Source organism: Chrysemys picta, chromosome 1 (assembly GCF_011386835.1).
Source record: "Chrysemys picta bellii isolate R12L10 chromosome 1, ASM1138683v2, whole genome shotgun sequence".
Classification (NCBI taxonomy): domain Eukaryota; kingdom Metazoa; phylum Chordata; order Testudines; family Emydidae; genus Chrysemys; species Chrysemys picta.
In genome coordinates this window covers 137952085-137966996 of record NC_088791.1, presented here as the reverse complement: position 1 = coordinate 137966996, position 14912 = coordinate 137952085, and the positions used below count along the sequence as shown (strand labels likewise).

The 14912-nt window shown below is 49.6% G+C and overlaps 1 protein-coding gene across 1 annotated transcript in view; it reads right to left on the bottom strand.

Annotated features, from left to right (window-relative positions):
• Positions 1-14912, bottom strand: part of LOC122172996 (antigen WC1.1-like) — a 64371-nt gene that overhangs the window by 21464 nt on the left and 27995 nt on the right. The window contains exons 4-6 of the mRNA XM_065584730.1: positions 13889-14206; positions 1624-1938; positions 290-604 (exon numbers count right to left, since the gene is read on the bottom strand). Coding sequence (XP_065440802.1) covers positions 290-604; positions 1624-1938; positions 13889-14206 — 948 coding nt within the window. The remainder of the gene's footprint in view (positions 1-289; positions 605-1623; positions 1939-13888; positions 14207-14912) is intronic.

The window sequence follows — 14912 nt, the reverse complement described above, 5'->3', positions numbered from 1 at the left end:
TGCAGCACCCCATTCACCACTAGTTCCCCTGCCTATGGGCATTTGTGGGCTCTCACTAGGTGACTGCACCGTGTAACACACAGCTTGTATAGATAAGTCCCATGTTTGTTTTCCAGGGGCTGTATTCTCATTCCTAGAATGGACAATGAAAATATGTCTGCCACTGCTGCGAATGTAAAACTCTCTATACTGAAAAGTAAATACATTCAAAATTTCTATCACACCCTTTCAATGAGTTAGGCATGTAGAGGGTGTGAGCATGCATGTGCACAGACAGTTTCAGAATTACCACTGCAAGAAATATGGGTCTCTTCTGCGCGGTTATCACAGGACTGCTGTTTCCACATGTCTGATGGGCACTGCCAAAGGGACCTGTGCTGCTCATTGCATGCAACATGGTCCAGCCACGTGGGACCAGAACCTGCTCCATATGCAAAGTCTTTTGCAATCTGTCCTCTGTCCCCACAGTTCAGCTGTTTGCAGACAATTTCTGGGGTTACTCCAGACATCTGATTGTAGCAAACACTGCCCCACGTCCCATTGTAGAAAATCTCCAGTCGCCCAGCACAGTCACTGTCACTCACCAGCCTCAGATCTGTGAATTCTAGAAGGAAATGCACAAAAAATGAATTAAATCGTCTGATTCTGAAATGAACTGGGGTTTAAAGAGTGAAATCCCAGCAATTCTAACGATGCATCCTTCTGCAGAAGCAAGTGTCAGAGAGAATCACTCTAAGAATCAGAAACTCTCCTGGACACCATAGGCCCATTAGAAATACAATGGTCACCTCTGAAAAGTCACCGGTTCCCAGCAGTTACACACACAGATACCTGCAATACAGCAGTGACTGCCCTCCCAACACTAGAGAAATGCTGCGATATCTCCAATCCTCCTGGGTGGGAACATATGGGAAATGGTGACTTTCTAATCACGAACCCAGTAGGTAGATAGAAAAGTAGAGTGACCATAGTTTCTTTAAAAGGGAAAACGGAACACCCCACTGGGGGCCCAACCCCAAGGCCTCATTTCCTCTCTCTCCCTCCAACATGGGGCCAACCTGAGCCCACACTGCCTCCTGCCCGCAGAGGGACAGCCTGAGGTTCCCCTACCCCCTCAGCACGTGGGCCAGCCTGAGCCCCCCTGCCACCCACCCATGTTGGGCCAGCCCCAGGCCCCCTTCTTCCCACCCACACGCAGGGTGGCCCAAGACCCCTGCTGTCCTCCCGCGCGGGGCTGGCCCAGCCAAAGCTGCTGTTTTGAGTCCTCCTTCCAGCGGGGGACTGGCGTTGCCACTCACCCCACCGCTGCATGTTCATCCGCACCTGGCTAGGAGTCGTATCCCACTTCTTTCGCAAAACTGTGCATTTGTCCAATTTGCTCTTGCCAACTCATGGTCACTTGGCAAGAGTAAATGGGACAAATGCCCATTTTTGCCAAAACAGTTGGGATGGCCAGGGCAGGCTTAAAAAAGGGACTGTCCTGGCTAAAACTGGATGTATGGGCACCCTATAGAAGAGACAATGAGGTAGAGGCTCTATCATTCTCAGCTCTCTCCTCAGTTGTCTGCCCTCTCCATTAAATCCCCTGGTAACCAGGCTCACATGAGCATTCCTGGACCAGACCTGAACAGAGAACTCCTGCGTCCTCTTTGTGTCTGCAGTTGTGCTGTCCCCAGCCCCTGGAAGGACACGTCCAGAGATCGGATTCATTCCCAGAGCAGTTCACATCATCCAGCCAGATCTGTCCGGATCCTTCCCCATAATGAGCAGAGACAGTTGCATTGATGGCATGTCCACATCCCAGTTGTTTGCAAACGACATTGGAGTCTGACAGATCCCAGAAATCATCACAGACTGTCCCCCAGCTGCCATTGTAATAAATCTCCACTCTCCCGGCACAGCGATCAGTCCCATTCACCAGTCTGATCCGCCTGCTTCCTGCAGGGATAGATCCCACCTTTTAATTTGCAATAGGAGGATAATTAAACAGCTTCCATGCAAATCAATGGTGCTGCTACAATGGCTGAGATATTGAAATGCTTTTAAAAGTCTGTCTTTAACAAGAAACACAGAAAGGAAGGGAAACTGAGTAAGGAAACAAGGAATACTGTTTACACAGCAATATTGATAAACAGCATGTGAGTGTAAGGGCCTAATTCTGAATTCCTTATTCATCAGAGTAATCCTTAAGGGACTCGTCACATGGGTCAGAGCTATTTGTGAGACAAAGGGTTAGCAGAATCAGCCCTTACTCAAAATCTTGAATATTTTCAAACAACTCTTAAATGATAAGCATCAAGGTGTTCAAGGAATTATTAGGCAATTAATTTACCCAAAACCAAATATTCTTTTCAATTGTTACAGAATGGGGAGGGTGTGATACTGGCTGACCAGGTCATGCTAGAGTGTATTTAGGGTAGGGTTACCATATTTAACAAATAAAAAAAGAGTACCCTCCACGGGGCCCTGGCCCTGCCCATTTCCCACCCCCAGCCCCGCCCCAACTCCGCCCCTTCCCCACCCCAACCCCGCCCTAACTCCGCCCCCTCCTCCTTCCCACTCCCAGCCACGCGAAAAGGGTTGCCCGAGCGCTACCGGCTTCACGGTTTGCCGGGCAGCCCCCAGACCCTGCGCCCCCGGCCGGCGCTTCCCCAGCGCAGCTGGAGCCCGGGAGGGGAGTGCCCAGCCGGGGGCGCAGGGTCTGGAGGCTGCCCGGCAAATCGTGAAGCCGGTAGCGCTTGGGCTTCGGGCAGCCCCCATGCCTCTGGACCCTGCGCCCTCGGCAGGGCACTTCCCCTCCCGGGCTCCGGTGGCGCAGGGTCCGGAGGTATGGGGGCTGCCCAAAGCCCGTAGCGCTTGGCTCTTAAACAGAGCCAAAGAGTCAGGGGAGGAGCAGAGCCGCCGTGGCCGGAGGCTCTGCTCCTCCCCTGACTCTTCGGCTCTGTTTAAGAGCCGAACTGCCTGAGCGCTACCGGCTTCGGGCAGCCCCCATGCCTCCGGACCCTGCGCCGCCGGAGCCCGGGAGGGGAAGTGCCCGGCCGGCAGCTGGGGTCCGGAGGCAAGGGGGCTGCCTGAAGCCCATAGCGCTCGGGCAGCTCGGCTCTTAAACAGAGCCGAAGAGTCATGGGAGGAGCAGAGCCGCCGCGGGAGGGGAAGTGCCCGGCCGGCATTTTCCCGGACATGTTCGGCTTTTTGGCAGTTCCCCCCGGACGGGGGTTTGATTGCAGAAAAGCCGGACATGTCCGGGAAAAAATGGACGTATGGTAACCCTAATTTAGGGTCATTTCACTTGTGTAGATCAAAGTAATGGTTAGATGTATAAGTGTGTATTCAGATGTTTAAATTTTATGAAAACTAGTGGAATCTTACTGGTATTGTTTTCGCTTATCTATTCCTGTCATAATGAAATGCCAAACATGTACATGGTAAATACATTTGTTGCTAAATAACAAATCAAATAAATTTTGTGAAATACTAAGGATTTAAGACTTTAGCAGAAAATGCTAATGTCAAAGCAAATGGCCATTATGCACAAGGTCAGAGGTCAAAAATCTAAGTGCATTCCTCACTCTCTGTCATCAAAGGAAAAGCCCACATGGGTAGAGAGACTGTCAGTGTGTTTTCTGTGAGAAGATATAAATATGGATTCAAAGAAAGAATCCAAACAGTCCAGAGATACAGGATCTAACAGAGAAGAATAACTGAATGAGAAGACAGAGATCCCCAGAGTTATTCTGGGTAGCCCTGTGTGAAGGGGTGAGCTCCCCACACTAGCCCTGTAAGAGCTGGGTTGGGCAGGATGAACCTAATCAGCTAATTACACTGCAAACAGTGGAGCTTTAGGCCGGAATCAGCTGGTTAGAGAGACTCGCCTGTTCAGGAACTGGTGAGACCTATAAAGCCAGGAAGCTGGCTATGGGCTGGGGCTGTTGGGAAAGGCTGCAGTAAGGCAGGCAGCAGTCATGCCCTGGGAAGAGGGAGGAGTGTTTGGGGGCTGCAGGGATATAGTCTGCAGTTACTCCCTGGAGGTGGATTCTTGAGGCTGGCACAGCCAGAGTGAGGAGAGGAACCAGAGTATAGGAAGCAGTCATAGAATCATAGAAGTTTAGGTTTGGAAGCAACCTCAGGAGGCCATCTAGTCCCACGCCCTGCTCAAAACAGGACCAACCACAACTACATCAGTCCAGGTAAGGAGCAGTGTGGGCAGAGGGAGGAAGCCCAGAACTGCTGAGCAGGCCTGGGTTCCCCTACCAGCCACTGAGGGAGTGGCACCAGGGCAGTGAACGGGAAGACTGCCTAGGCAGTTGATGGCCTGAATCCCATAAGGGGAAACACTGAATGACCTAGCTGGAAGTCTAAGTCACAAAGAGAATGCTGCGGGTCCTGGAGGAAGAGGAGCTGCAGACCAGAGTCAGAGTGATGATGTGCAAACTGTGGATGGGGCGTTGGCCTTGAAAGCTAATCCCCAGAATGACCAGGAGGAGATGCCAGATCGGCAGTGAATGGAGTACCTCATGACACCCTGTAAAAGACTTTTGGGAAACTGACAGTTTATTACATCACTGCCACCATTTGGAGTTACAAACTGATTTGCCTATTATATTTTACCTGCTATAGACTCTCAATAACCCTCTTAGCTAATAAATTATAACTTCTTAGCTAATAAACCTTTAGTTATTTACTATAGAACTGGCTGCCAGCATTATCATTGGAATAAGGTCTGGAGTGACTGACTGGTCTCTTGGGACTGGGAGAAACTTGGTGTGGTGTTATATTATGATTAAGTGACATTTTATCACAACTTTCAGTTTGTCTGGGTGGCAAGTTAGGCTGAAGAGCCTAAAGGGACTGTCTGTGACTCCATGGTGAGACTTGCGTAGTGATCCAGGAGTTCATGTTTGTGATTGGCTTGGTGAAATCTAATTATAGAATAGGGGTCTCAAACTCCTGGCCTGCAGGCCATCTGCAGCCCAGGAACCTCCCCACTGCGGCCCGTGGAGGAGAGATGGAAGGAGAGACGCAGGCAGACAGGCTGTCCGCAATGTCTGCTGTAGGCACCGCCCCCCTGTAGCTCCCATTGGCTGGGGGAGAGGGACAGAGATATCATCATTAGTTGCTGGGCAGAGTCAGCCATGGAGGCAGCATCACTTTTTTCCACAATGAATATAAACAAGTCAAAATACCGAACACAACTATCTGATGCACACCTTGCTGCAATCCTGAAGGTTTCAACTGCTCAGGCAGGGAGGCCAAACATCAACAAACTGACAGAACTGAAGCATTGCCAGGTGTCTGGCAAACACTAAAAACTCTCTGGCAGGTGAAGAATTGTATAAAGTTGTATGACAGCTTTATTATTTCTAAGAAATTCAGAATAAAAAATACAATATAAATGTTTTCTTTTCTGAACACCATCTTCAATGACATTATTAGCCCACTGGGCGGATTCAAAGACTGGCACTGGCCCTAAGGCAAATTGAGTTTGAGACCCCTGTTATTGACCAGACTAGCAGTTTGGGTGTCTGCTCTTGTTTTTTTGAGTCTGCCCTGAGATAGTCACTTACAGTGGTGAGCCACTGCAGACAGCATGACAGGAGGTACCAGAACGTTAGAGAAAAGCAGACTTGGTACCAATTTATTTTACAAATAAAGGGAAAGAAAGGCAAATTGAATCCATGTGTCTACAATAAACTCCCAGACACTTAGGGCCTAATTCTACGCTGCTGAAATCAACTGTGAAGCTCCCACTGACACAATGGGAAAAGAAATAGGCCCTTAATGTGCTGTAGTTACCCTGCAGTTGGAATGGGCATGAAAAATGATATCAGTGCAGTAACATACAGAGCATGATATAGGGTGTGGTAAACCCAGGACAAACAGCTATGGGGGTGAGGGGTTGTAATTAGTCCCAGGGGCTTAAAAGGCCTCTCCCAATCCACTGAGGAGAGATAACCATGGGGAAACAAGGTTCAGCTGGAAAAGGAGTTACTAGGAAACTAATTAGGTTCAGTTGTCTTCAACTGCTTGAGACCTTTTTAAACCCTCCCCTGCGTGGAAAGAGGGAGGTGAGAGAGTGAGAGAAGCAGGGAAGCTGCCAGTAGGCTGTGTGCAGCAAGACACTGAACCCTTCCAGGAAGGAAGCTGCACTCCCTCCCCAGAAGGGAAGGAAAACAAGCACAAGGGACTGACTGGGGGAAGGAATAGCCAGACCCTGTGCTATCTGTAAGGATCTGCCTTGCCTAAGCCTGTGTCTCCAAGGCAAAAAGGACTGAGCCTGCTGAGGGGAAGAAAGTACTTTGCCACACGCGGTGTCAGGGGTGGGATGTGGTATAGTGAGTGAGGCTCTGTGGCAAGCCATCTCAGGGCAGAGTAAATCACACACAAAAAATTAAAATAAAAAATAAAAAATGGAGGACGTAGTGATGGCGTTGAGACAGGCCACTGTGGCCCAACAAGAGGCTACCAGGTACAGATGGCGGCCCACCAAGAGTTAGTATGTGTCCAACAGGAGACAAACCAATTGCTGATGAACCAGGCGGCCCAAGATCGAGCCACCCGGAATGAAGTAGTGAACCAGTTGAAAGCCCTTACCATGCTGACGCACGGGCCCCAGGGGTCCCGGCCGCTACGCGCAAGCAACTATTTACAGAAAATGAAAACAGGCGACGATACAGAGGCATATCTCCTCGCGTTCAAGAGGACAGCCCTGCGGGAGGCCTGGCCCCAAGACCAGTGGGCAGGTATCCTGGCCCCATTTCTGTGCGGGGAGGCCCAGAAGTCCTATTTCAACATGACCACAGAAGCACCTATGGATTACCCCCAGCTGAAGGCAGAAATCCTGGTGAGGTCAGGCGTGACGCCGGCCATAAGGGCCCAGCGCTTCCAAGAGTGGAAATATTGGGACAACAAAGCGCCGAGGTCCCAGCTATTTGACTTGATCCACCTTGCCCAGAAGTGGCTCCGACCCGAGACCCATGGGCCAGAGAAGGTAGTGGAAATCCTGGTGTTGGACAGGTACGTGAGGGGGTTGACGCTGGACATACAAGGGTGGGTCCGCCAAAATGATCCCTCCTCCTATGATGAACTAGTTTCCCTCGTAGAGAGACACTTAGCAGCCCAAGAACTTTCTCAGACCACCGGGGAAGGAAGGTGCCAGAATCGGAGGCCAGTCTCTGTGCCGAGGTCCTGGTTTGCCCTAGCGCCAGGCTGGACAATGGACGGGAGGAAGGAGGCAGAAGAGCAGCCGGCGGTCCCGGAGAGACTTGAGGACTGGGGGAGAAAGACTTGGGGGATAAAGAACAGCAGCCTGAAAAATAGGGGGCTGCCCCGAGCTGGGTACCGATGTTATGCCTGTGGCGAATTGAGGCATATTGCTGCCCAATGCCTGAATCTAGAAGAGCCTATGCAATGCGAATTGGGAGATATAGGGGGACCATGTGATCTAATAAGTCTAGTTGGGGTTGCGATGGTCCCTCATAGATACACTAGGCCCGTTAAGATGAATGGTATAGAGACCACAACATTGGTAGACTCGGGAAGTGCAATCACGTTAGTCTCGGGGAAGCTGGTCAGGCAGGACCAACTATCCCGGGCCAAGCGCTCAGGAATATCCTGTGTGCATGGGGATGTCAACTATTATCCAACCATCCCCATAAAAATAGAAGTTCTCAGAAACCCCACTAGATTGACGGTGGGAGTAGTTCCGAAACTCCCCTACCCAGTCCTTATCGGATGAGACTTCCCAGGGTTTGATAGCCTACTCCCCGGGGAGGAGGTAGAAGAAAATAATGACCCCGGGACCCAGGGGGTGGCCCAGATAGTTAACCCCCCTTCGGCTGTCCATGAATTTAGCCATAATTTGTTCTCCCTGCCCGGGAAGACCAGGAAGACTTGGAAGGAATGGAGGATGGATAAAAGGAGGGGGACGAGGATCCTGACCCAGTACCAGAAGTCTACGCTTGCAGGGGAAAGAGGGGGCTCAACCGACAGCAGGACTGGGCCAGCGATCAACAACCCTATCGCTGGACCTGGTTCTCCAGGGGCTTTCCCCAAGGGGGAAACGGAGGTAGAACCCCCCTGAGTTTGGACAAATGGGGACCGCACTTGGGAATTTTGGTCAGGATCAGGCCAATGATCCCATATACAACAATATTTGTAAAGAAGTAGTCGAAGTAAATGGGGCCCCATGGAGGGGAGAGTTAAGGGCCCAGCGCCATATTATATGATTAAGAACAATCTGCTATACAGAGTAGTCTGGGTCGAAGAGCAAGTCGTAGAACAACTCTTGGTCCCACGGAAGCATCAGAGGGCCGTGATGGATCTGGCCACAGCCATCTGTTCGGGGGCCACCTAGGGGTAGATAAGACCCTTGACCGGATTCTACAGAGGTTTTTTTGGCCCGGCATTTATGCGGCAGCCCGGCAGTATTGTACATGGGCCCCGACCACACTTAAGGGCCTTTGGTACCTCTGCCAATTATTGAGACCCCATTTGAGCGAATAGCCATGGACATAGTAGGGTCATTGGAGAAGTCAGCCCGGGGCCATCAGTACATTTTGGTAGTACTAGATTATGCCACTCGATACCCCAAGGCCGTACCTCTACGGAACTCCATGTCCAAGACCATAGCCAAATAATTAGTCCAGATTTTTTCCAGAATAGGGATACCTAAGGAGATCCTGACGGCCCAAGGACCCCCTTTGTGTCTAAGCTGATGAAGGACCTATGTACAATGTTCCACATACGGACCCTCAGGACATCGGTCTACCATCCCCAGACCGATGGCCTTGTCGAACGCTTTAATAGGACATTGAAGAACATGTTACAGAAAGTGGTTAGTCGCGACGGGAAAGACTGGGACGCCCTGCTGCCTTACTTGCTGTTTGCCGTACAGGAGGTCCCTCAGGCTTCTACTGGATTCTCCCCCTTCAAGCTGTTATATGGTCACCACACCAGGGGCATACTGTACCTGGCTAAAGAAGACTGGGAAGAACAGCCGAACCCTGGGAGAAATGTTGTTGAACATGTCTTGCAGATGAAAGACAGAATATCCCAAGTCGCCCCCCTTGTGTGCGAACACATGGAGAAGGCCCAAGGGGCACAACAGATATACTACAATCGCCAAGCAGTGACCTGGAAGTTCCAGGTGGGGGACCGGGTGATGGTGCTCATACCCACGGTGGAGAGTAAGCTCCTGGCCAGGTGGCAGGGGCCGTACGAGATAATAGAAGCTATAGGAGAAGTCAACTATAACGTCCGACAGCGGGTTGCCGGAAGCTGGAGCAGATCTACCATATAAATCTGCTGAAGCCTTGGCAGGATAGAAAAGCTCCAGAGGTTGTGCTGGGGGCACCATCCCCTAAAAGCAACCAGCCCAATCTGGTGGGAATATCTCCGGAGTTGACTCCGGAACAACCATCGGAAGTGATCAGCCTGATCAAATGCAACCAGGATGTGTTCTCGGAAAAGCCAGGCAGGACTACTGAGGTTCACCATCACATCCTCACAGAGCCTGGAGTGAAGGTGAATGTCAAGCCATACTGGATCCCGGAGGCCAAAAGAGAAGAGATCAGGACAGAGGTCAGGAAAATGCTGACCTTAGGAGTCATCGAAGAATCTCATAGCCAATGGTCAAGTCCCGTGGTTTTAGTGCCTAAGCCTGACGGCAGTATGAGGTTCTGCAATGACTTCCGCAAGCTGAATGAGGTGTCCCAATTTGAGGCGTACCCTATACCCAGGATAGATGAGCTAATTGACAGACTGGGAAAAACACGGTTTATGTCTACCCTTGACCTGACCAAGGGCTATTGGCAGATCCCCCTGGCCAAGGCCGACAAGGAGAAGACAGCCTTTGCAACTCCAGAGGGTCTGTATCAGTACACCATCCTCCCCTTTGGGTTGCATGGGGCTCCCACTACTTTCCAACGGCTAATGGACAAACTGTTGCGACCCCATGGCAAGTACGCTGCAGCCTATCTCGACGACGTCATCATATATAGCCCTGACTGGGAGATGCACTTGGAGAAGGTGGAAGCGGTCCTGGACACAGTGAGGAAGGCGGGGCTGACTGTAAATCCCTCCAAATATTCAATCGGGTTAGCTGAGGCCAAGTACCTCGGGTATATAGTGGGGAGGGGAGTGGTGAAGCCCCAACTCAACAAGTTAGAAGTTATACAGAAGTGGCCCCGACCACTCCGGGAAAAACAGGACAGAGCATTCCTGGGACTAGTGGGGTACTATAGGCGGGTCATTCCCCACTTCGCCACTATGGCATGCCCATTAATGGACCTAACAAAAGCTCGGGGCCCAGACATAGTAAAATGGTCTGCTGTGGCCGAAGGCGCTTTTGCAGATCTCAGGGCGGCCCTCTGCACAGACCCCGTACTAGTAGCCCCAGATTGGGGGAAGGAGTTTATCCTACAAACCAACGCCTCTGAAGTAGGGTTGGGGGCGGTACTTTCACAAATGGTCGGAGACGACGAACACCCCATCCTCTTCCTCAGTAGGAAGTTCCTGCCTAGGGAACGGAAATACGCCGTAGTGGAGAAGGAATGCCTGGCAGTAAAATGGGCCATAGAAAGCCTCCACTACTATCTACTTGGACGGAGGTTTACCCTTGTCACGGACCATGCCCCTCCGCAGTGGATGCACCAAAACAAGTACAAAAACGCGAGAGTAACAAGATGGTTACTGTCACTTCAACCCTTCCACTTCACCGTACAATAGGTCTGGAACCCAACATGGCAATGTGGATGGCCTGTCGAGAGTGCACTGCTTTCCGACCCAAGTAGCCCAACCCCGTAGAGGTGGGGGGGGGGGAGGAATATGTGGTAAACCAGGACAAACAGCTACAAAGCGGGGGGAGGAGTAGTAATTAGTCCCAGGGGGTTAAAAGGCCTCTCCCAGTCCACTGAGTAGAGATAATCACGGGGAAACAAGGTTCAGCTGGAAAAGGGGTTACTAGGAAACTAATTAGGTTCAGCTGGCTCCAAATGCTTGAGACCTTTTAAAATCCTCCCCTGCGTGGAAAGAGGGAGGTGAGAGAGTGAGGGGACATCTACACTACAGGGGGGAGTCGATTTAAGATACGCAAATTCAGCTACGTGAATAGCGTAGCTGAATTCGACGTATCGCAGCCGACTTACCCCGCTGTGAGGACGGCGGCAAAATCGACTTCTGCGGCTTCCTGTCGACGGCGCTTACTCCCACCTCCGCTCGTGGAGTAAGAGTGTCGATTCGGGGACCGATTGTCGCGTCCCAACGGGACGCGATAAATCGATCCCCGAAAGGTCGATTTCTACCCGCCGATTCAGGCAGGTAGTGTAGACCTAGCCTGAGAGAAGCAGGGAAGCTGCCAGTAGGCTGTGTGCAGCTAGACACTGAACCATTCCGGGAAGGAAGCTGCACTCCCTCCCCAGAAGGGAAGGAAAACAAGCACAAGGGACTGACTCGGGAAAGGAATAGCCGGACCCTGTGCTATCTGTAAGGATCTGCCTTGCCCAAGCCTGTGTCTCCAAGGCAAAAAGGACTGAGCCTGCTGAGGGGAAGAAGGTACTTTGCCACACGGGACATAGTTAAAATATCTGTTACTTGTTTACGTTTACAGTGGGACCTTAATGTAAATAATATACCAGCAAAAAGAACAATGGAATTATCTTGTACAATAGTCATGTACAACCAAGAACAATGAAAAAAATCCCATCACAGATTCCTTTTTCCTTCTTTTCCTTTAAATGAAGGAAAATTGCACAGTTATATGATTAGGACTTAACAAGGTCACATTAGAACAGCAACTTTGATGTGTTTCCTAAGTGACAGAGGACTAGATCCACAAAGGTACGTAGCTACCTAATTTATAAATACATAATGTATAAATCGTTACATATTTATTGAAGCAGGGACTTGCCTCTCCCATATCCCAGGTGATTGCCCTGGCCAACAGCTAGAATCAACCTCTAGCATTTTTCTGATTCAGTGACCGATTATTTGTACAAAGTGGAACATTTCCAGCAGGAGAGACCCACCTGAGCATATCCTATAGTCCAGGGGTCGGCAACGTTCGGCACACGGCTCGCCAGGGTAAGCACCCTAGCGGGCCGGGCCAGTTTATTTACCTGCTGACGCGGCAGGTTCGGCCGATCGCGGCCCCCACTAGCCGCGGTTCGCTGTCCCGGGCCAATGGGGACGGCGGGAAGCCGCGGCCAGCACATCCCTCGGCCCGCGCCACTTCCCGCCACCCCCATTGGCCCGGGATGGCAAACCGCAGCCAGTGGGGGCCGCGATCGGCCGAACCTGCCGCGTCAACAGGTAAATAAACTGGCCCGGCCCGCTAGGGTGCTTACCCTGGCGAGCCGCGTGCTGAACGTTGCCGACCCCTGCTATAGTCTATAGTGACTAGGGCACTCACCTGTGTTCATGTCCTTGCTCCAAATCAGGCAGAGCAGGGTTTGAACGTGGATTTCCCACCTCCCAGCTGAGTGCGTTACCCACTGGGTTATGGGTAAAATGGGGAGATGAGAGAGCTGACCTGGCTTACATGCCTTGCTCCAGGAGTGGGTTCATGACTGAGATCCCTGAGCAGAGGTGTTTACCTCTGCCTGTGTGTCAGGGGGCTGAGGCTTAGATCAATAGCAGGTTGGCATCTAAAGAACTTTGTCTATCTAGGTCCTACTCCCTTCCTTGGCATTTCACTGCTGGCAAATTTAGGTGGTTCACTGTTCAGCTTTCTGGCTTCTGGTGCCTAACTCTCCCCGTGCATTGTACGGGGAGCTGGGTGTGTGACTCAGAGCTGAGGATTCCATTGGATGGCAAGGTACCTAGGAGTCAGACCTTGCAATGCCCAAGTCCCTTGTGGGATCTAGCCCAGAGCTACTATCCATGGCAGTCTTGGTCAAAACAGGTTGCATCTGACTTCCTTTTCTTACTATTGTTTTCTGATACAAGACAGCATGTTTTTTAAGACTTTAAAATCAAGAAGCCACTATACACACTAGATCTGCTTGGAAGTTCATCTTTTTCCCCACAAAATATGAATGACCATGAATATTTTTCATGTTTCACAAATAAATTTGGGTTTTTCATAGAGCTAATGATTAAAAAAAATTAATCGTGATTAATCGTGCTGTTAAACAATAATAGAATACCATGTATTTAAATATTTTGGATGTTTTCTACTGTTTCAAATATATTGATTTCAATTACAACACAATAGAAAGTGTACAGTGCTCACTTTATATCTATTTTTTATTCCAAATATTTGAAGTATAAAAAATGAAAGAAATAGTATTTATCAATTCAGCTACTACAAGTACTGTAGTGCAATCTCTTTATCATGGAAGTTGAACTTACAAATGTAGATTTTATGTACAAAAAATAACTGCATGCTAAAATAAAACAATTTTCATTTGGTATTCTATTGTTTAACAGTGTGATTAAACTATGATTAATAATGATTTTTTTTAAAATCTCGATTAATTTTTTTAGTTAAATGCATGAGTTAACTGTGGTTAATCAACAGTCCAAGTTTTTCAACAAAAATCTGAACATTTTCAATGAAAACAGACTTTTTGTGAAAGTTTGTAATCTTATTGTGAAGATTTTTCACAGGAAAAAAGTTTTCATGAAATTTTTTTAACATAAAAATATAGGAGAGAGAGAGAGAGAGAGAGAGAGAAGTTGCTATAGTGCATTAACCGTATAACATGGCTATGCTTTGTTCTGTATATAATATATTTTTACTATAAACGGGTCACAGTTTGAACCTCAGATCCACATCATTTCAAGGACTACTGAGATCACAGCACAAGGTGGGGTGGAGGCAGGCCCTAGGGTGGGTTATGTTCCCACTGAACAAGGACAGGATATTTAGAAGATTTTCACACTAAGTCACCTGAGCAAATGACACCGACGTCCTCAGCAATTCCTGTCTGGGCTGTCTCAGATAGGGAGTTGTCACAGAGAGTCAGACGAGTCTCATTTCCTCCACATCGGACACTTTTCAGCCCCACGGGGCCCCTTCCTCGCTCAGACTTAGGTGGGTTATAAGCTTTCTCAGCGACTCCACACTGGAGCTGTCTGCACACCACGCTGGCATCGTCCATGTCCCAGTGGTCATCCAGGACTCTGCCCCACGCACCATGGAGGAAAATCTCGACTGTCCCATTGCATCGGCTCTCTCCATACAACAGTCTGAGCGCCTCAGAACGACCTGGGCTCACAGAGACACAAAATATGCTGAATAACACTCCCTGCTGGTACTGCATTAGAAATAACACACAGATGTGAGGTAAAACACAGGTTTTTGTGCCAAGTGGAAGGTAACCCTCACCACTGTGCAGTGATAGAGGGAACAACCTCTCTCAAGGGTTTCATTTGTCTCTCTACTCAGAAATGCAGGAGGTGATGGACGGAAAAAATTCCCCAGCTCTGAGATCAGAGCTTGCACAATGTGGAGCGCTATCACCTCCCTAAGGAGTCAATGTGAGTGGATAATGCTCAGGAACACCTGGCACATCAGGCCCCTGGTTACCAAAACGCTCTGTGCAAAAGCGCTTAGTGCTCACCCCACACACTGATAGTGGCAGTGCTGTGAGATAGGTGTGATTTACAACACTAGTCTTTTCTACACTCAGCTGGGTTTTTCCAGGCCAGGTCTGCAACTGTGGACACTTGAGTTACCTTTCTCATGAACTCTAGCTATTGTCTTGGCTGGAGATGATGCTTGGAGGGGTGAGTGACCTCTGGGCAATGGGGAGGAAGTCCCATTTTTTTCTAAGCATATGTATTTTTCATTTTAAAACTTTGTTCACTGTGAGCATGTAAAGATGTTGAAGTTCCTTATGGGAGAAGCCAAGACTCTTTCTGGTGATTAGGTCATTGGACATTTATACAGTGTGTACGGCACCTTGCATTTC